This window comes from Tamandua tetradactyla, chromosome 2 (genome assembly GCF_023851605.1).
Source record: "Tamandua tetradactyla isolate mTamTet1 chromosome 2, mTamTet1.pri, whole genome shotgun sequence".
NCBI classification, from domain to species: Eukaryota; Metazoa; Chordata; class Mammalia; order Pilosa; family Myrmecophagidae; genus Tamandua; species Tamandua tetradactyla.
This window is the reverse complement of record NC_135328.1, coordinates 138,477,286-138,502,260: the sequence shown is the minus strand read 5'-3', so window position 1 is coordinate 138,502,260 and position 24,975 is coordinate 138,477,286. Positions and strand designations below refer to the sequence as shown.

The window sequence follows — 24,975 nt, the reverse complement described above, 5'->3', positions numbered from 1 at the left end:
ATATATAGTATTTTCTTAAGTAATCCAAATGTGAATATTAAAATTAGGATTTAGTAGACTTGAGCTGCATAATGTTCTGGGCTCAGGTCTTCAGTATGTATCTAATAATTTATATTCCAAAATCATTAAAATACAATATGGAATATTATTTGCAGAACTTTTCTATGATGACTTTCTTTGAACTTGTACTTCCAAAGTACTAAACTGTTGACCATTCTAAAGGAAAGTCAGACCACACTTTAGTCATTCATAAGGGTTTTGACCTTTACATTTTAAAAAGATAAATAGAAGGGGTTTCCAAATGTTAATAAATGTAACAATCTAGAATGACATTTTGGACTGAGTTCAGGTGTGAAAGAGTTTGTCAATCAGCAGCTGTTTTTTTCAACTTTTAAAAAAATACCAGGCATAATGCCTGTCCTTACAGCCCTTGTCTTTCCATTTCTCCTGCAAATCCCTCTGTCTTCCTAATAATGGAAAAAGATACCTAAACAATGTGATCCAAGAAAAAGGACATTGTTTCAGAGAACATTAGAACCTTATTAAATCACTAGCATTTTCTTTTAACTAGAAGAATAATCCCATTTATTATTTATGAGATAATAATGTATTCAATATAACAGTACCAGTAGTGACTCACATTGCCTATTTTTACATGGATCCAAATTTTTAAAATAAATTGGTTAGTCCTACAAATCAGTAACTTTGCTAAAAATCTAAATAAGCATTTATAAGCTTATGAATTGGAGAGATCAGGTCTCGGGTTTCTGTGATACCTTAACTAATTTAAGGGTTTTCATGAAGTAATTTATGGGATCAACAATTCTAGAAATTTCGTTTGTATTTCTTGGAATGACAAACACAATGAAGTGGGATTAACTGCTTTAATAAACTAATCCAGGGCAGTGTTCAAATAATGAAAGTCTTAAATTATCTTCTTTTTCATTTTTATTCTTTAACTCCTTTTCTTTCGGGGGATTTTAAAGTTTTATACCACTTGGATACATAGAACATGAGAATAGCATACTCTAGGATCGAATCCTGTAATATATTTACTAGGTAAATGATTTTCTTTTCTCTTCCTCCCTCTCCCTTACCCTTTCCTCCACAAGACTGGCTCGTTAAAGATAAATTGAAGAGATAGAGGGATCAAAGATATCTTTCCTACCCTCTAGATGCTCAGAATAGTCTTTATTAAATACAGTGTGTCTCCAAATGGGGGTCCTAGGCCAGTAGCAGCAACATCACAAAAGCAAATTCACAGGCCTTACCTAACACCTACTGAATCAGAACCTTTGGAGATGACGCTCATCAATCTGTGATTTTACAAGCCTTCTGGGGAATTCTGATGCACACTCAAATTTGAGAACCACTTGTTTAACAGCTAGAACTTTATATCTTCTTTATTATTTAATTGAGATATAACTCACATAATTAAAAATTCTGCATTTTAAAGTGATATTTAGCATATATTCAGTGGTTTTAATATATTCAGAAGGTTGTACATATTGCCACTATCTAATTCTAGAACATTCTCATCACTCCTAAATGAAACCCCATACCCATTAGTCATTCTTAATTCCCCTACCCCACCCCATCACCTGGCAAGCACTACTCTACTGTCTGTCTCTATAGATTTGCCTATCCATTCCGTTTATCAGTTGGTAGATATTTGGGTTGTTTACATTTTTTGGCTATTATGAAGGCGCTATGAACATTCATATACAAGCTTTGATATGACCATGTTTTCAGTTCTCATGGGTATACACCTAGGGGTGGGATTTCTGGGTCATATTATAACTCTATGCTTAAATTTTTGAGGTACTAGCAAACTCTTTTCTACAGTGACCACAGCATTTTACATTCCCACCAGCAATGTATGAGGCTTTCAATTTTTCCAATCCTTACCAACACTTGTTATTTTTTGTTTCGTTTTGTTTTTTTTCTTATAGCCAGATAAGTGGATGTGAAGTAATATCTCACTGAGCTTTTGATTTGCATTTCCTTAGTAACTAATGATGCCAATGTGCTTAATGGCCATTTGTATATTTCCTTTGGAGAAATGTCTATTCATGTCCTTGGTCCATTTTTAAATTGGGTTGTTTTTCTTTTTGTTGTTGTTGTAAGAGGTTTTTTAAAAAATATATTCTGGATACTAAAGTACTAAAGTCTTAGATATATGATTTTTTAAATATTTTCTCCCCTTCTGTGGGTTATCTTTTCATTTTCTTGACAATGTCCTTTGATGCACAGAAGTTTTGAGTTGATGAAATGTAATGTATCTATTTTTTGTTTGGTTGCTTATGCTTTACCTTTATTTTTTCAAAATACTATCATCATTTAATTAATCATGTCAGCCTGCTAAAATAGTTGTTTACATATTTTTATTATAGAAGTCATGAAGAGTTAGATTTCGTGGTTTTAATAAATCATCACTTATTTGCCAAGGGATGTCATTTGTAAATTTAAAGCATTTGTTTGCAGGTATTTGCAAGGTTTTTATGTTATGGTTGTGGAATTTTAAATACTAGCATTATCACGGCCATAAATTTATAAAAAGCAGTCGAAATCATTTAACAAACTGCTGTTTTTGTTTAGGAAAATTGAAAAAAAGCATTATTACTGCTTTGAATACTTACCTCTTACAAAAGGAGAGTGCTTCTTATAAAACTATGAACTTCCTGCCCTAAAAATAGGGTCTTGAGAGCCACTTGAGAAAGAACATGAGAATCCCGGGAACTTAGAAATAAGCACGGATTGGTGTTTATTTGTGTTAGTTTAAATGTAGTAGCACTACATGTCAGAAAACTGAATCTGTAATGCTTAAGTTAGTCTAAGCAAGCAAGTAATATCAGCTAACATGGCTTTAATCTACTAAGTAACTTTAAATCCAAAAGATCAAAGGAAGCTATAACTGAAAACAGTCCTTCATGCAATTTCCTTGTAGAAGCAGGAAATGCTAGAAATTACTTGTCACTTTCATATCCTGGCTTGGTAACCTTGTGCTCAGATCAAGCCTCTCTGTATGCCAGCTGTTACCATTATTAAGACCTTGCCCCTAGGGGTTAAGTAGGAGAAAAACTCTCCTATCCTATTGGAGAATCAACACTGGAAGTTCCAGCCCCTAACATGCCTAATTCAAAGCAGTCTGCATGTGCTTGTCATTCAGTCTGTCCTGCCACTCTGCAGAGCAGAGCTGCTCCTGCCAACTTGTTGCTTTCTGTTGTGCTCTGTTACTGCAGTCAGTTACGGCTGTTGCTACTGTAGTCATTTGCAGATAATATTGAGCCAGGAAATTTTCTTCCTTCAACTTAAAGGTAATGCATTTATTCTTGCTTTTATATGTGCGAATTGGTTATTTTGGTGAGAGTTATTTAAAAATCGAGTTTTGTTCTGTGCGTCTAGGATTGTATTTAAAATTCCAGTCACAATTTTTTCAATATAAACCTTGAACGGCATTTTAGTGAATTAAAATCTTGTGACATTTGTTTGAATTGTAGTCTAGCATTATAAATATAGTCGTCAGCTAATTCTTATGTTTGTGAAGATATACTTCATTTACAGAGTTGGAAGGAAACCTACCTAAAATTTAAAGTAGTTTATGTTGTTTCATACCTTGAGATTATTGTTTGAACACTGTTTAATTCAGGGAATTTTTAAAATAGGTGTCTCTGTCATTACCAGGTGGTAGAGAAATAGAGGTAGAATTGTAGGAATCACTTTAATCACTTTTGTGAGTGAAATATTGTAAGAAAATACGAAATTATGTAAGCATTTTCCAACCTATCAAGATAAAAGTTTGGTGAAGATAACCATTTGGGAACTAAAAGACAGCATGTTTAATTCTTACCAAAGTTTGTTTCAAATCCCCAGCTTGGCATATACCTCAAGTTGTGTTTGAGTTGATTAAATGCATTGTATGCATTTTAATTGGAGCAGTGGTAACTAACTATATTATAATTGGATTTGCTATTTAGAATGGAAGGCAGAATATATTTCCCGTGTTTACCTTTGCTTAAAATGAGAATGGATTATTTATATGCAACTGGTAGAAAAATTAAGACTGGTTAAACTTGTGGAAAACCTTTATGTTTGATTTTTAAAATTAATTAGATCAAAATTTAGTTAAAAACAAGTATTTCAGGCAAATCACTGACCATAAATGACTTTCTTCAGTGATAATGCAAGGAATATAGAACATACTTTTCAATTTGCTAAAAATTTCTTTAACAAACCAGTATTCCTGTAATAGAAAAAGAATAAAAATGTCCTTTTTACCCAGAAGAGCATTATTTTGGATTATAACATTTATAATTAAGAAAGTTCCAGTTCCCTTTAATGGCTGGGAAGTCACTAACCTATGTAAATAAGCTCTAAGCTAATGAGTGCCTCACTTGTAGGCAATGGGTTTACTTCTTGCCATGGTTTAATGTATACTGACATTAAGTGATTTTTAAAATGTTAAAATAAATAGTCTTTTTAAAATCATTCTATTTATTTTTTTAACCTTTCTCTTTTAATGGACTATCTTAAGATACTTTCGTTGTCAAAATTTTGTACATTGGAGTATTTTATTAGGTTGTACTGTTTAATTCATAACTCTCTTAGAATACAAAAATAAGGCAGAATATTTTTAATAGATCTTCCATGCTCCAGATGGCTTACATATTAGACCTGAGTTTTCAATTGTGACAGTACACTATTTGCATCGATCATAAAAAGAAATGTGTAAAATGTCTGAAATGATTGACTTATAAAGCAGTGTAGAAAATACATGCTAACCTTGCCTCCCTCTGGGAAATATGTATTATAAAATCAACCCATCCATCATGGTAATCTAATCTCAGTTATTTTTGTAATTTATATTGAACCAATCAGCCCTTTCTAGCAACTGTTGGAAATTTGGCTTTTCATTGTTTGCCATGCACCAGTTCTCCATGTTTCGTTCTAACTGCTTTGATTTCTGGAACTGGATTGGGTTTCACTCAGAGCCCTTTGACTGTATGGCTCTTACAGCTCAGTGTGAGTGAGCTGTAAGAGCCATACAGTTTGATATACAGACCATATGAACTTTATCTGTTTTTAAAAATTGTAATTACTGATCACATCATAATGCAGAAAACAAAATTGTGGTGTTTAGGATCAAGATAAAGTAAATGCTTAGACCATTTCCCTTTTGGAAAAATATAAAACAAAACAACTGAAGTAAATTGGAAAAGTGAGACTTATCAAAGAGGGTGTTTATATTATCCATCTTAATTTCTATTCTTTTATCATTTTGATCACTATTAGACTCATATATTTAGATTTCAAGAAAATATTCACAAGAAACACAATAGGTGCTAATTGTATGCTGCTGAATAAGGACATTTACCTAGTCAAACTGAAAACTGTGGTTCAGTTATCTTTGTGCAAGAATCCTACATCAATAGTAAAAATAATTTCATTTCATCTGTTATATGCAAGAAAGCAAATAGCAGAATTCACAAGCATTTATAACAATAATTTGAGTAAGGAATAGATTTATAAAAGCTGTACCCAGGCCCTTACTAAGAGTTAGCTTACTGATCCAATTCAAGTAAGGAAGAAAGTCTTTATAAATTTGATGATTTTGTTTTCTAAGCTTAAAGTACATCTCAGAACCCTTTAAATAAAAAGATGAATTTATTTTTCTTCCTGATACCTTGAGAGATGTTTCCCCAGTTGCTCAATAAACTAAAGGGAAGGATACCCTTTTGACATTATTGCTGGGCCCTGCAGGAAAGAACCCATTTGGGAAACAGTGCTAGGAAATTTGATTTGCTACTTTATAAACTTTACAAAACAGCAGGGAGTGGGGCCTCATATCAGGGTCTCAGCATTTGTAGGAAAAGCATTGCTTATTCTAAGTGTAGTATTAAAAATCATCAGACTTCCATCTAAATCAAACAATTTTTAAGAACTTTATGATGATTGGGCAAAATGTTTGGCTTTATGGAAGACATTTTCAGAATTCTTTCACATTCTTTTTATTATGTCACAATATGTGGGAATAGAATTTTCTTAGTTTGATTTATCCTCAATGATTCTTTTTCTTTGAGCTGCTAATTGTTGAGTTTTTGAGATGTGTAAAGTATTAAGTACCCAGGGTATCTATAGACATGCTTGTGATCTGTTCAGCAACATTAGTTAAGCTCAGTAATATGATACTATTTCTCTGGGGGAAGAGCTATAGTGAATCAGATAGATTACTCCTTGGAAAAGTTACCTAGTTTTCAATTTTAGTTGAAGTAAAATAGTTTCAGATGAAATCTCATGACGTAAAGATAGACCTATCATATCTCGGGGGTCCTGTTTATTGCTAAATAATTTTTATTTGGCAAGGTTATGAGGCTAGATAGCAGGCCTGGTGTCTGGAGGCTGTCTGACCCTAGAATTGGAAAGTTTAAGATGCTTATATGCATTCAGAATTTTTTTTCTTGGCATGAAACTTTAGGGAACATGCTCTTTTATTTAAAGAGGCTTGGGACTTCATGTTGGAAATTGGCCAGAGGTTGGGGATATACTTTTTAATGAGGGTAAAATAAACTCATTAGTCAAATTAGCTATTTCCTAAATTTTCTTCAAAAAGTCCATAAATAATTGAGGCTATGTGGCAACTTCTTTCATATTTCCATGATGTCACTTCACATGAAGTCTGTACTGCTGTGTTTCTTGAACTAATGTCCTATTAAGACTTTCTCCTTGCTGTATCTTTGCTCCCACCCTTCCAACTTTAAAAGGACTGTAGATAAAACATCTTTTCATTGTAACAACAACACCAAAGTGAGGGTAATCTAAATACCAGAATACATCTCACATGGTGTACCAGATCCAAATAAATTTTAGTATACAGCACATTCTGCATTTTAAGCAGTATTTTCCAATTGTTGAATATTTTGAGTGGCAATTGCTTAATCTATGGATTGATCAGCATTAATTGTTTAAAGTATAAATAGTATTTCTTAACCAAGGTTACACTGTAGAATTATCTGAGGAGCTTTTTAAAACATGCTAATGCCCATACTCCATCACAATTCGATGTAAATTAGAACCTCTTGACCAGGACCTGCATCTGTAATTTTTTTTTTTTTTTTTTGCATAACCAAAATGATTCTAATGTGTAGCGAGGGTTGGGATTACTGTAATAAACTTATAATTTTGTATTTGTTGTATTTCTGTTTCTCTTCAAGATTTGTAGCAAAGTCTAGATAAATGTCTTTTCTAACTCTTAGATTAAATAACTGCTTATTGGACGATTTTCTGGCATCTTTAAATGATCACTGACATTTCTGATTGTCGAATGCTTCTCTAGCTTTCTTTTGTATATTCTTATTTTACAAATTAGCATAAGTTCTAGATTTAGGGTGTGCTGGTTTGAAAGGATGTATGTCCCCTAGAAAAGCTATGTTTTAATCCTAATCCCATTTTGTAAAGGCAGTCGTTTTTTCTAATCCCTGTTCAGTATTGTATGTTTGAAACTGTAATTAGATCATCTCCCTGGAGATATGATGTAATTGAGAGTGGTTGTTAAACTGGATTAGATGACATGTCTCCACCCATTCAGGTGGGTCTTGATTAGTTTCTGAAGTCCTGTAAAAGAGGAAACATTTTGGAAAATGGAGATTCAGAGAGAGCAGAGAATGCTGCAGCACCACAAAGCAGAGAGTACATGAGCCAATGACCTTTGGAGATGAAGAAGGAAAATGCCTCTCAGGGAGCTTCATGAAACTGGAAGCCAGGAGAAGAAGCTAACAGATGATACCATGTCCGCCATGTGCCCTTCCAGATGAGAGAGGAACCCTGACCATGTTCACCATGTCCCTTTCCCGATGAGAGAGAAACTGTGACTGTGTTCATCATGTGCCTTCTCACTTGAGAGCGAAACCCTGAACTTCATCGGCCATGTTGAACCAAAGTATCTTTTCCTGGATGCCTTTGATTGAACATTTCTATAGACTTGTTGTAACTGGGACATTTTCTCAGCCTTAGAACTGTAAACTAGCAATTTATTAAATTTCCCTTTTTAAAAAGTCATTCTGTTTCTGGTATATTGCATTCTGGCAGCTAGCAAACTAGAACATAGGGTAAAAAAGAAATTAGTCTAGCTCAATGAAGTTTTAATATATTGGAAGTAGGAACTCAAAGATGGAAGAAACCTCTTCTCTATCTCTTTCTTTTTTTGTCAGGGCCTTGATGCTTATGGATACAACAAATATAACATGAGATGGGAGAAGTAGTGAACATTGTATGAAGTGGTAATTTTTGTGGATGAACCTGGAAAAGAAACTCTGGAAGCTGCTTTTTATAATTACAATGCAATGATAGCATCCTTGAAATATGTATTTGGGAAGATATGTGCTTCTCCTGAGAAAAGGATGTGATTGATTATCATTTATCCCAGATTGTAAAGAAGTATCATTTTACACCCATGTTTCTCTTCCCACATGGACCTGTCACCAGAGCTACATTAGACATAAAACTAAAGGAGAAAAATGAGATGATGTTTCTACAACTCTGAAATTCCTGTCACATTCCCACATATATAGATTTTTGCTTTGACAATCTAAATCATTTCCAGGGAAAACATTGGTTTCCAAATTTAGGGTTTTCAGATTGCTATGTCACATACACTGTAATATCTTTCTAAAGTTATTTTATTTTAAAATGTTTTGCTGTGAATCTGGTGGGGGGGTACTTTATCTGACAATTTTTATTTTTCTGCATCATTACTCTGTTTTTAAATACCATGAACAATTTTTCTGTGAAAATGATATATGAAATGTACAGTTTTTCTTTATTGATGCCTATGTGTATAGTAATATTAAAAGAAGCTCTATAAAATGATTTGGTACATTTCCTTCTCAAAGTTGGTATTTATTATCATAAGTTGAGGCTACCTACTTGTGCCGTTTTGAAGCTATTATGTACCCCAGAAAAGCCATACTCTAATCCTTATCCATTATTTAGGGTTTAAACTTTGATTGGGTTGTTTTCCATGGAGATGTGACACACCCAGTTGTGGTGTGGCCTTTTGATTACATGGAGATGTGACTCTGCCCATTTAGGGTGGGTCTTGATTAGTTTACTAGAGTCCTTTAAAAGAGGAAATATTTTGGAGAAACTTCAGATGTAGACACTTGGAGAACAGTTGCTTCAGAGCTGACAGAGACATGGATGTTTGGAGATGCATGGAGTGCCGACAGAGAGAGCAGATGCCTAGACATCGGCAGAGCCCAATAGACATTGCCATGTGCCTTCCCATGAAATGCTAAGCAAGCCAGAACCCAGAGTTGTGTCCCAAAAGAGCTAAGTGAGGGCCCACAGACACTTAGAATGGAAACCACTGACATCAGAAGCTGGAAACAACAGAACCACAATAAGGACCAGCAGACACCAACCATGTGCCTTCCCACGTGCCAGACATCAGCTTTTCTTTGGAATGAAGGTATCTTTCTCTGGATGCCTTAGTTTGGACATTTCTATGGCCTTAGAACTGCAGACTTGCAACTTTATAATCAATTCCCTTTTAAAAGCTATTCTATTTCTGGTATATTGCATTCCAGTAGCTTTAGCAAACCAGTATACTACTTGATAAGGTAAATGTTCTAGTTTGCTAGCTGCTGGAATGCAATATACCAGAAACGGAATGGCTTTTAACAAGGGGAATTTAATGAGTTGCTAGTTTACAGTTCTAAGGCCGAGAATTAAAACAAGTCTATAGAAAAGTCCAATCAAAGGCATCCAGGGAAAGATACCTTGGTTCAAGAAGGCCGATGAAGTTCAGGGTTTCTCTCTCATCTGGAAAGGCACATGGCGAACGCAGTCAGGGCTTCTCTCTTGGCTGGAAGGGCACATGGCAGACACGGCGTCATCTGCTAGCTTACTCTCCTGGCTTCTGGTTTCATAAAAGCTCCCCGGGAGGCATTTCCCTTCTTCATCTCCAAAGGTCGCTGGCTGGTGGACTCTCTGCTTCGTGGTGCTGCAGCATTCTCTGCTCTCTCTGAGTCTCTCATTCTCCAAAATGTTTCCTCTTTTATAGGACTTCAGAAACTAATCAAGACCCACTCAGATGGGTGGAGACGTGTCATCCCCTAATCCAGTTTAACAACCGTTCTTAACTAAATCTCATCAACCAGGGAGATGATCCCATCACAGTCCCAAATACACAGCATTGAATAGAGACTATTCTACCTTTAAGAAATGGGATTTATATTAAAACATGACTTTTCTTAGGGGGCATACTTCCTTTCAAACCAGCACAATAAATTTAATAGGTAAACAGTAAGTTTTCATTGTAAAAGAACAGTAATACTTCACTTTCAGATTTTCCTAGAACTCATCAGTTTGTTTTTACATGGTGTGGTGGAAAGCATACTAACACCTAGTAGACTCTTACAAAATGTTTGGTTGTATAAATTCTCAAATTTATAACATCATTTCTTTGGGGAAATGGCATCCAATTTATTGCAGCTTATGTTTCAGGAGGATATCAATATTACCTTTTCTTTGTGAAGTTCTTTGCAATATATAAAACATTTATAGGTAATTAGGTGAAGATATTTTTGTGTTCTTATTAAAGGAGAATTCTTTGAGTTCATGAACTCACAGGAAAATAAGAAAATTTAATTTGTCTCAGAGGGGGAGGAGATTATATTTCTTTATATGAGAGCATCCATCCATTCTAGTTCCTTAAAAGTGCTTGATTCTTTGACTTAAGATGGAAATTTTGCTGTCCGGTAAAGAGTACATTATTGTAAGATAGTCCGTATACCACATGACAACAAAGGTAAATCCACTACCTTGCTTTTTCAGTTTTGCATAATATGAGACATTAATGTCTCTTTAATTCAATGTAGTATGTATCTGACTTTCTTGAAAGCTGAGTTGTACCTTTTAAAACTGTCTTGGGAAATACTGAATTCAAGGCTATTTTTCATGTGGGCCTTCAGACAGTATTTTATATCAGTAGCCCCTAGTGATATTATAAAAGCTAGTTGAACTTGACACTGCCCTAGGGGCATCTTGAGGTAGTGGAAAAGCTCTAGCTTTTTTGGATGACTCTAGCTTTAGAGTCAAAGGTCTGGGTTTGAATCCTAATCATGTGATTTGAATATGTTACTCTAATATTTTTGAACTTCAGTTTTCCCTATAATGGATTTAATAACCTCTTTAGAGGGATATTGTGAAGAAAATGAATGCTTGATATGGTGGGATGCTGAATACATTTTTAATAGCCCTTAATGGGAAAAATTATTCCTAGAGACAAAATCTTGCTCATTTCCTACCCTCAGCTTTAGCTGTCCTGCTACAGAAAATGGATGAAGTGTTAATTCTTTATCAATTACTCTTGTGCATTTAAAGAAGCTATTTATTTCTCTGGTCATAGCACTAAATATTAATGGCCAACTTGGTACCAGTGATTAGAAACGAGCCCATCATTTTAGGATAAGCATCAAATACTTTTAGCGGAACCATTTCCTATTAAAATAGGCTTTGTAAATAATAGATATAGATACTCCCCAGTAGGTACTTGGGAGTAGTAGTAGCAAATGTAGGTACTGCCTTCACCTGATGTAAAAAAGGACTTCATCTCCTAGTATCTAGTACCACAAGAGAGTAAAGGACCTTACCCAGATGCTTCAATCCATATATGTGAATTGTGCTAAAAAGATTCAGGTCCGATCAGCTGTTATTTCCATGCACAAAAAATTTGGAAGTCATGTGAGAAGCTGTGAACTTGGTTTTCATTTAGAAATTATATTGTTAAAATTTGTTACTTTTCTCTGCCCTAATTAGAAGCATGGTTCTTGCTTCTTTTTTTTTTTCTGTCAAGTGTGGCTGTTTCCCTATTTGTTTGACCCATCTTGCTGTAATTGTGCATCATTTTGCCATTACTTTGACCTCATTCTCTTGTAGCCTCCCCACCCACTTTGTTTTTGCCTTGCCACACAAATTGTGTTCCATAGATCAGGAGCGTGGGTATGTTGTTGGGACCTTGATTCCCTGCCCCAAACCCAGTGTATCAGAATCTGCACTTTAACGAGTTCTGCAGGAGATCCGTATGTTTGAGGAGCACTGATTTAGAGTGTTTTGTATTTGATCTGGTGAAACTGCTATAGAAAATTAATGTTACGATGGCTTCAGCATCAGATTTTATTGGCGATCCAGACTTGCCATTTACCTTGGTGTTGTTGTTAACCTTGGTGTTATGAATCTGTTGACACGAAGGGTTTTTCTAGAATGGATCATGTGGGCTGAGGGAATGTAGTTTAGCAGAAAGTCCTCAAAATGCATCAGACTTCCTAGCCCCTCACCATTTGTCTTCAGCATGTGATTTGTGGCAAGTTGCTTAGCCTGTGTCTCAGGTTTTCTTTTGCATAATGAGTGTGTAAATACTTGCCACATCTTTTTTACCGCCAGAGCTATTAGGAGGATCAACTCAAGTGAGATCATGTGTGTGAAAATCGGTTACTATTGTAACTGTTGATGGGGATGATGATGATGATGATGTTCCCTCTGACTATATGAGCCCTGTGTTAAGGATAGTGATGGCTTTGCTATGTGATTACTGTGGTAATTCAAACAGTTCTGTATATTCTCTTTATCATTTTATTTAGATTTTAACTTGGCACTTTTCTGGTTGGAACTAGCATTTCGGGCTTCCAATTCCAAGTCTACTATGAGATTTTCTTAATACTTCATAGATGTATTTGTACTCAGGGAGTCACCTAAACAGTTTAATTGCATCGTTTGGATAAATTGTCTGTCATTAATGAATTTTTGAGTATAGTATGTTGATAAATGAAGTTTCTGTAATTCAAACAGATCCTACTATGCTTATGTGATTGCATGTTCAATAAAGATACTACTTTTTTGTCTTTGATGTATGTATAAGTTCCCTATATTTTATAGGTGTAGGTTCCCTGAGTCCCAAACCAGAGTAGGTTGTAATTGTTTTATAACTTTCTAATTACATAGATTCTGATTATTTTTTCTTTCTGCATTTCAACATGATTGAAATGTCTCTGTGTTTCTTCTCTGTGGTGTCTCTCTTAATCATTATGTAAGTAGCCATGATGTCTTTGGTTCACAGATAGCTTTGATCTAACAAATAATCATTTATGTTTCTAAACATAGTAAGACAAACCGTAATAAAGCCATATGCATGAATAGTTTGTTTCCATCTGTTCTTTCTGCATAGCTGTATTTTCATTTTTTGCTTCATTCAGTTATTTGATATGATTATATAAGATGTCATTGTAAGATAGCAGTTATATACCAAAAGATAAAGTTTTAAAGGTATCCAGTGAATATCTAGTTATCCTTTGAGATAAAATAATTTTGTGTTTGTTTTTTTTTGCATTTAAAAATAATTATCCTTTGTTCATTGTCAGTCACAATACTAGAGAGTTTCTATTTTGTTTCATTAATATTTTACTCTAGAAAGGACATACTTACAGTCAAGTTGCAAGCAGTATAGAAAGTAAAATGTTAAAGTCTTCTCCACCCTTCCAAATAACCCAGTCCAACTCTTCAGCCAGGAACAATGTTGGCATTTTCTTTGTCCTTATAGAAATTATCTGTGTATATACCTAAACATTTATGTATAAACTCTCTTCCATTTTTTTTTTTTCACCCACAAGAATTTGTATCATACAGGCTGTTCTGTAGCTAGGTGTTTTTTTTTTTTTTTTGCGGAAGATGATGTCTTCTTTTCATAGCAATACATCCAGATCTAACTCATTTTTGTGTGTGTGTGAATAATGGAAATGACAGAATTTAAGTCCTCTATTTATAATTTAGACTGTTTTCAATTTTACTCTTACAAACAGTGCTGCAGTCAGCATTCTTAAACACATTGTTCAAGTATATCAAAGTTTATAAATTCCTAGAAGTAAAATTGTGGGTCAAAGGATAAGGGAATTTTAAATTTTAACAGGTAGTGCCATGTTGCTGAGAAGAAACCAAGACTTAGATTAAGAATATAAATAACTTAGTCTAAGTAACTTGGTCTAGAGTCAACTTTCAAACTCATTCCAACCTGTGCCATTTCTTCTAAGATGTAGAATTCTCATTTGCTGTTTTTTAAAGCATACTTTTGGCTTTAAAACTAGGACGCATCATTCCATATCTCGTTTTTCTCTCTCAAAATTCAATCATGCAATTATGTGAAATTCTTTACATTATGAATACATAGCCCTTTATGATTTTTAAAACATTTTTACATTCTCATAGTAATTTTTTGAGATGGGAAATGATTACCTGATTTATATATATGAAGAACTGAGGCTCAAAAAAAGTACCTTAAATTTTAAAATATAATTAAAAGATGTTCCTTGGGCTAAGGCTTTGTAGCCCCAAATGACTAAAGCATTCAGAACATAAAAATGCTAGACGAGAAGGTGAAATAGGGGGTGTGAGGTTAGTGGCTTTGAATGTATTGGTATTGGCATATTAAATTCACTAATGGCAGGAAATACGCTAAAATATGTGGCCATGGAGCCCCGTAACACTTCAAGCCAGTGCCTCAAGAACAGCTCTTTTTTTTGGCAGCCCTTGTGTGTTACGGCCCTGGGGAAAACAGGTGATTTAAACATAGCTATCTTTTAAACTTATTTTAATCTTCTACCATAAACACTATTATCACTGCATTTATAATCACATAACCTTACATATTACATATAATAACTTCGCACAAGGGCATTGAAATTTTTATCCTTTTTAGTATGTTGGTTCTTCCTCCATCTTGTCATTTTTCATTTTAGTTTTCTCCACCTTAGGCTCAGATTTAATTTTTTTCTTGTTTGTCTCAATTCGGAAGAAATGAGATATTTCTCTGTTTGGATCCTAGGATTAACTCTTGACTTCTGATTGAAACCTTGCTATTCTTCTAGTCACCTGATGCCTTACACAGATACATACACTGAATTTTATCCATAGGCTGTTCTTCAGTTTTCCTGTTTTTGCTTTTTATGCCTTTTTACTTATTATTCTCAACTTACTTATGAAGTCAATTTGCTTGTTTCCATTTTATGATTAAAGAAACTGACTCATAGACAGCTCATGTGACTTGTTTCAAATATAAGCCAAAGTCAAAGATCAAATTATTCTTTACTAACACCAGTTCCTGCTTCATTACAAGAAGTCCCAGATTACAGACAGGTTGTTTCCAAAAAATTCATTGCTAAGTCAGTTGTTTGGCACTTGAACTGCATTTACCACAGTGGGAAAAAAATGTTATAAATTGTGATTAGGTCTCTCAGCTGGCTTACAAAAATCTGTTTAACTCTTATATAACCACAAAATGATGAATTTGCAATAAAAACAAAAGGGAATAATATTTTTCTGGTAACAAGAAATTATTCCTCTTGAGAAATACTTGGAATTCTTAGAAGATAGAGAATATTTTCAATATCTAATATTAGAATAGTGAGAATTAATTAGAAGATAAAGAATTAGCATGAAAATTGTGGAGAGTTTAAGGGAGGATTTCCAATACTTTCAAGAGTGTTGTAGGCTCATGGCACTCTGTCTTAATCCCAGTTCATTTTAAAACTGAGGATTTTTGTTGTTCGGTACTTCTTACTAGTATAAATTCCCTGAGACCTGTGATTACAGTAAAAAATATTGGCTGAATTAAATACTTATGGAAATATAGACTATTTGAAATTATGTTAGCCAACCTGGATAGTAAATACAAACAAACTAAAACAGAAAAAATATTCCTTACTTCCATCTTCCTGATGGAAAGAAAGTGATCAGGAGATATTGATTTTTCCATTTAGCCCAGTGGTTTTATCAGCTGGAATGGCTTGCCTAACTGAGGTCTGGAAGAGAAGAGTTTGGAACATGGGTTGGAGAAAGAGTGTGCACCCAGTGATTTGTGTAGATGGAATATTTTTACAATTAAAGTTTCTGATTCTGGGGAATGCCTGCCTTTGTCTCTTCTAGTTATTATTTCTTACATTATTGAGACAGTCTTATAGGTAAATATATAAATACAAATCTAAAATTTCAATTAATTTGGAAAGCTTGAGGCTCTTTAAATGTCCTTTATATATATATGTGTATTGTTTTCAAAATATTTGCATACAGGGTGGGGATGGTGGCTCAGTGGCAGAATTCTTCCCTGCCATGCCAGAGACCTGGGTTTGGTTCCTGATGCCTGCCCATGCAAAAAAAAAAAAAAAAAATATATATATATATATATATATATATATATATATATATATGTGTGTGTGTGTGTGTGTGTGTGTATATATATATGTATGTATGTATGTATGTATGTATTTGCATACAGCTTTCTCTTTGGATAAAACAAAAGGGAGGATGTATTCTTTAGCAAACAGAGACTTAAGTGAGCAGATCTTCTTACTGAGATAACACATTAAAAAAGTGGTAGAAGAAGACTTAGAGTTTGTGCCTCCTGAGTCAGAGTAGAGCTTTTTCTAGTATACCTTCCTGCGTTCCCAGTAGTTTGATAATGTATTTAACTACTATTGCTTCGTGTTGGGTATATTATTTGAAACTTTTTCTACCATGTATTTTATATCCAGGAATGATTTAATGAAGGAGAGAGCAACTATTTTTACTATAATAATTCAAAATCCCTCTCAGTGGTCATAAGTTTGGGTTTGGTGGGACACTTTCAGAACTGATAAGACTGATGAAAAAAGTAACATCTACTTGGTTTTATATATGTTTTGATGTTTTTAAAGGCTTTATTTTTAACTAAAACAATTGATAAAGAAACTTTTTATATAACTGACTTTGTGTGAGGGTGTAGAGTGTGGTTGAGGAGTTTTATCTGAAAGGTAAATAAATTAATAGTGCTAAATTTGTATCCCAATGCAATAAGTATCTTCTAGTTTCCAGTTTTCAGGTTGAAATTTTATGCATTCTTTTGGCATGCTTTGTTCAGAAATACCACTGTTGAGTAGTTTACATATTAGATGAAAATGTGCATAGAGCTCGTCCTAATCCAAGTTCTTTAGGTCAAATTACCAAGTACTCAGACCAAAAAGAGATGATTTGTTCTGGTTTCATGCACATCCTCAGAGGTAGAAGACACTGGAGAGAGATTTCTCCAGAGGCTATTTTGTCTATTGGAAGAAGGCCATGCCCAAATGGCCTAATTTTTAACTGATAGTTGGCATATATAAAATGGAGAGAGAAGAAAAATACCAAAACTAGAAATAATCAATAGTGACAGAGAGGGCTTTCAGTGGGTATGAAGTAGCAAGGAGAAAAGAAGAGGCGTGCTATTTGTTACCCCTTTCTGCTGGGTTTCCACCACTCTTTCACAGCTCCTCCAAGAGCCCTCATTTCAAAAGAGCTGTTTTTAAGTATCTTACCTGTCTCTTTTACATATTTGCCTGCTTGTCCATAACTGGGTAATTTGATATTATTTTCTTTCTTAGGGTCAAGAAATTGGAGCATGGCTATGAGCAATGGAAACAATGACTTTGTGGTTTTGAGCAATGGCAGCATCGCAACCTGTGCTACCAACCCTAGTCCCCTCACCCCCTGTGATGGAGACGTTACAGCCCAGCAGCTTACACCCAAAGAAACACCAAGAACAAAAGTGAGTCCAAATGGATGTCTGCAAGTTAATGGCACAGTTAAATCATCCTTTCTGCCATTAGACAACCAAAGAACGCCTCAGATGTTATCCCAGTGCTGCCATCCTTGCCCATACCATCATCACCCTTTGACTAGCCATAACAATCACCAAGAGTGCCATTCTGAGGCTGGCCCTGCAGCAACCTCTGCTTTGGCCTCGTGTTGCATGCAGCCACACTCAGAGTATTCTGCATCTCTTTGTCCAAACCATTCACCTGTTTATCAGACTACGTGCTGTCTTCAGCCCTCTCCATCCTTCTGCCTGCATCATCCGTGGCCTGACCATTTTCAGCATCAGCCTGTACAACAGCACATAGCCAACATAAGGTGAGTGATTTGAAAGTTTTGCTGGCCTTTGGCATTGAACTAATTCCACATGAATGTGACTGCTTGTGTTTATTTCTCCTGAAAGAGGAGAGAAAAACATGCCAATAAAAGAGAACCAATGACTATGCATATTTTGCAGATTGTGTGCAACCTACTAAAATGCAAATTAAATATGTCTGTTATATCTGTTGACTTAGTCATACCCTCCCATCCCTTTCCCCTGTCTAAAAACTGGCTAAGTGTTCCTTCTAGATCTTGAGGTTCGTGAAAAGATTTCTTTGTTAGATGTCAGTATTGCAGGGTATTGAAAATAGACGGTCATTCATATTTTAAAACTTCAATTTCTGTGTGGGAGTAAAGCAAAAACTATTTGGCACAAAATTTATATTTTGTCTAGTGCATTTCCTAATATAACTTATATGGACAGGTTAATTGAATACCATAAATACATGGAACCTTGAATAGGGCATGAGATTTTGTAGGTTTGTCCAGTGTCTCTGATAAATCCCAGGGTGATCTGAACAGTGAATAAAGAAGTATTTGCAAAGTCCCCATGGGGGGATGGTGAGAAAGGGGGAAAGTTCAACTTCCCCATTTGGAGAATTCCTGATAGTCTCACAAGCAGTGGGAACAATCAAATCAATAGGCCGAGCCCTCAGTCTTGGGGTTTGTGCATATAAAACTTATCCCTGCAAAGGGTGGGCTAAGCCTACTTAAAATTAGGCCGAAGAGTCACCCCCAGAGAACCTCTTTTGTTACTCAGATGTGGCCTATCTCTCTCTCAGCCAACACGGCAATCAAACTCACTGCCCTCCCCCTCTCTACATAAGACATGACTCCCAGGGGTGTAAACCTACCTGGCAACATGGGACCGAAATCTTAGAATGAGCTGGAACTCAGCATCAAGGGATTGAGAAAATCTTCTCGAACAAAAAGAGAATGAGAGAAATGAGACAAAATAAAGTGTCAATGGCTGAGAGATTTCAAACAGATTCAAGAGGTTATCCTTATGCATTGTATATATATCCCCTTTTTAGTTTAAGGTGTATTAGAGGCTAGAGGAAGTACCTGAAACTGTAGAGCTGTGTTCCAGTAGCCATGTTTCTTGGAGATGAATGTATAATGTTACAGCTTTCACAGTGTGACTGTGTGATTTTGAAAACCTTGTGTCTCATGCTCCTTTTATCTATGGTAGGGACAGATGAGTAAAAAATATGGATTAAAAATAAATAAATAATGTGGGAAAAGTTTTTTTTTGCTAGGAATTTCTGTTATTATACATGGAAAATGTATTTATGGCTAGGCTGCTAACAGAAGTCCTTTATTTGGTATTATTGATCGTGAACAGTCTTTATGAAAAAGAAATACAAAACCAGTTGCTTACTTATGGCTATCCCCACAATTTCTGTTCATGTGCTTTGGATAGCTATGTAATATGTTGAGATCAGATGTAAGCAGCCATTCCTTTCACAGCAGATGAAACCTATAAACCTGTAGCAGAGGATTTATAAAAATGCTTTTGTAAAGCATTTTCAGATCTCTGGTTGATAGAACAGTACTAGAAAAATCTTCTCTCTTTATCAGTCCTCTTCCCCCCTCAGCCCATAGTTGCTCTTATATGTGATTTTCAGGTATTTTTTCCATGGATAAGTTAAGTGGCACCAAAGGTGAATTATGGTAATATATTTCACAAAATAGTAAATACTTTATGGAGACTAAGTATTATTTTACTTGTTTAGGTAATACAAAATTTTAAATGAGCTAGAAGGGAGCATTCCCTTTTTTAAATGGGGAAATAATTTAACGTATAAGAAATGCACAGATCTTAAGGGTATAGTTGAATCCATTTTGCAAGTGTGATCCATACCTCTGTCATGATGTAGAGCATTTCCATCACCCCAGAAAATTCCCTTGAGCCCCTTCTCAGTCATTCCGCCTCTCTTCACCAGAAGCAATCACTATTCTCAGTTCTATCACTGTAGGTTTATGTTGTATGCTCTAGAACTTCATATAAATAGAATGATACAGTATGTACTCTTTTGATTCTGGCAGTTTTCACTCAGCATAGTGTTTTTGAGATTTATCTCAAATTGCAGTGTGTATTAGTTTTCCTCTTTCTTGCTGTATAGTGTCCCATTGTACATATGTAGCAAATTCATTTTTAATTAAAGGGACAGATCCAGAAAGGGATTAAGTGATACTTTTCACCTTTATCAGGTTTTGGATATTGTCAAGGTTATCTGTTTTCACTCTTTAAAAAAGAGAGGAAAGGGCAGGCCACGGTGGCTCAGTAGGCAGAGTTCTCGGCTACTATGCCGAAGACTGGGGTTCATTTCCTGCCCATGTGAAAAAAGAGAGAGAGAGAGGAAAGTAGCTTGAAGTAAAAACCTAAAATTGTGGAATTGTAACTCATACCAAACTCTGGAATCTGTTCTGCAACTAATTGTTGTTCTGTGCTTTGAAATTTATTGCTTTTTTGTATATATGTTATTTTTTCATACACACACACACAAAAGTCGATTTTGATGATAAAAAAATGTTTATTCCTTCTAACTTCCTATGTTCTGTAGCAGCTCGAAGTTAAAATTTGAGATGATGGTATGGTAGCCCATGACAACCTCTGGGATCTGTCCTGTAACTACTTGTTGAAGAGTGCTTTGAAACTATTGCTTTTTTTCTTTCTTTGCTTTGTATATATGTTATATGTACAAAAGTTTAAAAAAAAAGAGAGAGAGAGAGAGGAAGAGAGAGATGGGGAAGAAGAAGCACAAGAGTGAGGGAGGGGAGGAGACAGGACGCCTTTGTAGCATGTTTCTAGAGTTTCTGAATGCATTCTCCAGATAGGATTGGAGAGCTCTTTAGTTATAGAACTATGATAAGACCATTCACCAAGGCTAAGTATTAGCAGTTTGCCCTGGTAATACTGTGGTATATGATCAGCTTTAGACTCTTTCTATTTTGAATTAAACTGTAAGTGATTGATTTTGAATCAATATGTATCATACATAATCATAAATTATGTGGTTACAGGATGTGAGATCAGCTGGAGAGTTTTACATTTCGAAAATAATCTTTCCTTTTAAAAACTTCACATGATTTTAAAACTATGGGCAAATAACCATATGGCAGGTTGTGTCAGGTTTTTCAGGACTTTGTTGCTGTAACTTTTCTTAATGATTTAATTTTACAGGAATGAGAGTCTTGTACACAACTTTAAATAGCTTGACATTAAAAAAACTGATAAGGATGCTATATTTTTCATCAAGAAAAGTGTGACAAAAGCAGAACATTATGAGATACATATTTCATATTTTAGAAATATATCTCAAGAATTTGAGCCTTTTGAGCAACTGTGTAATGAGACATAAAATCCTTTAAAGATGCCTGTAAAGGTACAAAGGTATGGAATGTGTCTAGTTGCATATTTTATATACTTTTTGTACAATGTGTGCCTCAAGAACTATTTTCCTTCCCTCTCTTCTTCCCTCCTTCTATTTATTTACTTATTTTTCTCTCTCTCCTGCTCCCTCCTTCTCTCCCATTTTCCCCTCTCTCCCTCCCCCTTCCTTTCCATAGCAGTTTTTACTGAATACTTCTATGTTCCAGTCACTGAGGGTATAATTCTAGACAGATGAGACACTCTCTTTACCTTAATACAGCTATAAACTAATAGGAAGATAGACATGCAAATGGGAAGCTACAATATTGTGATAAGTGCTATCAAGAAGGTATATAAGAAGGCTAAGATGAAAAGAAGTTACAGATGGAGAGAGAATGGAGGGGGAGTTGTCTTGCAGATTGTGGGAAGAAATTTGTATATGAGCTTAGAAGGTAATGTGAGCTCAGCTCCAGCATAGTTCAGTACGGCTAGACCCTGGAAGAGAATAGTAGCAAGTAGAGATATTAGACTGGGCCCAATCATAAACAACAAACAAGCATATACTGGGCCCAAATTCTGAGGGAGGTCTCTTAGCCTTATCCTGGGGACAGTGGGGAGCCATTATGGATTTTTAAGGAGAAGAGAAACAGTCGGATTCGCGTTTTTAGAAAGCTGTCGGTATTATGAAGAGTAGATTGTGCTGGGGCAGCACTGTTGTGAGAATAGGAAGGCCATAAGAAGGCTTGTTGCGGTAACGTAGGTGACTTGAACCAGGCTTTAGAAATAATTTCATTCTAGAGACATTTAGGTGGTAGAATCTACTGGATTTGGTGAATAATTGGAATAAGGGGAAAGAAAGTGAAAAAGAATGACAACTGGTTTTCAGTTTCCTGGTTTGAGCAACTGAGTGGACAATTGATAATACCAGTCACTAAGATAGGAAACGCAGGGAAAGGGCACTGAGTAAACAGAGGTGAGCTCCAGGGGACAGCAGAGTAATGTCAATAAGAAAAAGCGAAGTCCCTTGCGCTTTCTTGAAAGAATGAAGATGCTGGGTGATGCACGACGATTGCATTGAGGACAGTGATACTGATGGGTAGGCTGGAAGGGCTAGTGGTGGTATCTGAGATTGAACACTAAAGCATTTAGAGTCAGCCCTGTTGAGTGGTGTCATGGGCAAGGTCCAGAGCCAGGTGTTGTGTCATGTCTATCTTTTCCCAACCAGTAAGATATCCATAGAAGTAAACATGGACATAGACACAGCTACTGTATAATGGAGAATGGGGCAGTTTGGGAAAGTCTAGGCAGCATGTCCTTATTAAATAATTCTAAAAATTAGGATGCTATATGATAGCTTTGCTGCCTTTTATTAGTTAGTCTACCCAGTACTTTTAGGAAAGTTATTTGAACAAAGATTCTAGGAGCTGATCACTACCAGGAATTTTAACTCTCTAAACTTTTTTAGTTTTCTTCTGTGATTTATAGCATGTTGCTTTATTTAAATTCTTTTTAAATCATAAACCTCAAATACTTAATATCGTTTCAGTTTGCTTGACTACTGAAAGCAGATACCATAAAATGAGTTGGCTTAAACAATGAGGATTTAGCAGTTTACAGTTCGAGGCTGAGAAAAATGTTCAAATCAAGCCATCATCAAGTCAGTGCTTTCTTCCTGCAGACCAGTTGCCAGCGGTGCTGGGCTCTCCTGCCACATGGCAAGGCACATGGCGGCATCCGTGGTCTCTCCCTTCTCTTCTGGGTTTCATTGCTTTTAGCTTCTTGCTTCCATGGCTTTTCTCTCTCTTTGTCTGAATTTTATTCTCTTATAAAGCACTCCAGTAAATGAATTAAGACCTATCCTGAATGAGGTGAGTTACAGTTTAACTGACGTAGTCTCATCACAAAATCCTTCTTAAAGGGTCTTCACTCACAAAATAGATTAACTTTAAGAACGTGCTTTTCTGGGGGTACATACAGTTTCAAACACCACAAGTATTACTCAGTTAATGGATAAGATGTATTCATGACTTGGTACAAGTGTACAGTTCACATTACTTTAAAGGATACTGCAGTGGTTGGCAGCCTTAGAGTAAAATTGTGTACAGATGAAAAATCCTAAGTGCTTCTACTCGTTATTACTATTTGCATCTATACCACAAACGGACCCACCTGTTTGGTATTTTTTTCATTTTTAAAGTTCTTGTTTGTTTATAAAGTATTTAAGCCATAGAGAATGATTTATTGAGTTCATCAAATAGAAAATGTAATTTTATCATAACTTATTTGCCTCTTACTTTCAGTTATTCATATGCCCATTTATTTTATTTCCCCATCTTTTGTAATACAGCAGATTCTCTTTCTTCCCTTCTTTACTCTTTAAGCTCGAATAAATCCTTCTAAAAGATTCATTATGTCAATCACCAGTGTGTGCTTTTTTTGCTTTTTAAAATTCCCTCTTAATCTTCTGATTGATAAAAATTAAGATCATTGCAAGAACCACATTTAATTATGTCATTTAATTCCATTTATCACCAAATATTAAGTAGTTTAAATAGATTTTCTTTAAACATTTTAGTCTCTTTTATTTGTAGATTCCTATCCTTGTACCCATTGCTCAGCCATTAATTAACATGATTGAGAACACTAAGGAAATAAAAAAAGCAGAAAGTAATCTATCATGAGACAAGCCCTGTATCAGTAAATCCTAAACTTAGTTGAATATCACAATCACCTGGGGAGTAAAAAAAAATGTGGTTTTATATATGTCTGTCTGTAGAGATAAATATATACACACACTTAAATTGATGTTGGTAAGGGGGCACTAAATTCCATCCTCAAGTTCAGATAGCACTTACAGTAGAAGTAGGAATTCAGTGGCAGGAAGGATCCCTGTGGATTAATGAGGTTAGGGACAGTCCAGCTAAAAAGATAGAGCTTGAGTAGCCCTTGAAGGATAACTAGGTATTAATAAAGGGCCTGGAGGAGGCAGAACATGGAAGGTGGGGAAAGGGTTTTAAGGGGAAAGCACACAAAAATAAAAACATTTTTAAAGAAAGGATAAACGACAGGTTTGCTGGAACACAGGGGTCATTTAAGGCAGTCATGAGAGATAAGTTTTTCCTAATTCTACACCCTATATCCAGTCCAGTTTTCTAAAAGGCTACATGTTTATGATCTGATCTTTGACCTCCAGAGAGCTGTAAAATGCATCTCAGAAGCCAGTTCCATTCCATATGTGCTGGTTGAAGCAAGGTTTGAATTACTCATTTGGGATCTTCTTATTGCCATATTAAAGTGAAAGGGTAGTGGTATTATTGTGCAGTTAATAAAGAGTCTGTATCCAAAAACACTGTACAAGATTACTACTCTAAACTAAACTTACATTTTAATTTGGTGTTGCAAAGAAACATTCTTGATTCTGACAGAGAACTCCATAAAAAATATTCAGTAATGCCACAGATTCATATCATGGTAGGATATGTGATCCTACCATGATACGGTAGGAAAACTGTGATGTTTTGGGGTACCTGCCAAAGGTACTTTTATTTCTCTGAAGGTGATTTCACAGACAGATGGTCACTTTGAATCTTTCCTGTGGCACACTGGAAGAATTAGAGCTATACAAA

At 35.3% G+C, this 24,975-nt stretch overlaps 1 protein-coding gene across 21 annotated transcripts in view; it reads left to right on the top strand.

Moving 5' to 3' along the window:
* Positions 1-24,975, top strand: part of DISP1 (dispatched RND transporter family member 1) — a 290,651-nt gene that overhangs the window by 186,016 nt on the left and 79,660 nt on the right. For 12 of the 21 annotated variants that reach the window (XM_077149166.1, XM_077149178.1, XM_077149168.1 and 9 more), the window contains one exon: positions 17,442-17,970. In XM_077149166.1, coding sequence (XP_077005281.1) covers positions 17,442-17,970 — 529 coding nt within the window. Of the gene's footprint in view, positions 1-3,205; positions 3,318-17,441; positions 17,971-24,975 lie in introns of those variants that run through there. The other 9 variants (XM_077149183.1, XM_077149182.1, XM_077149186.1 and 6 more) reach the window with 4 other exon arrangements.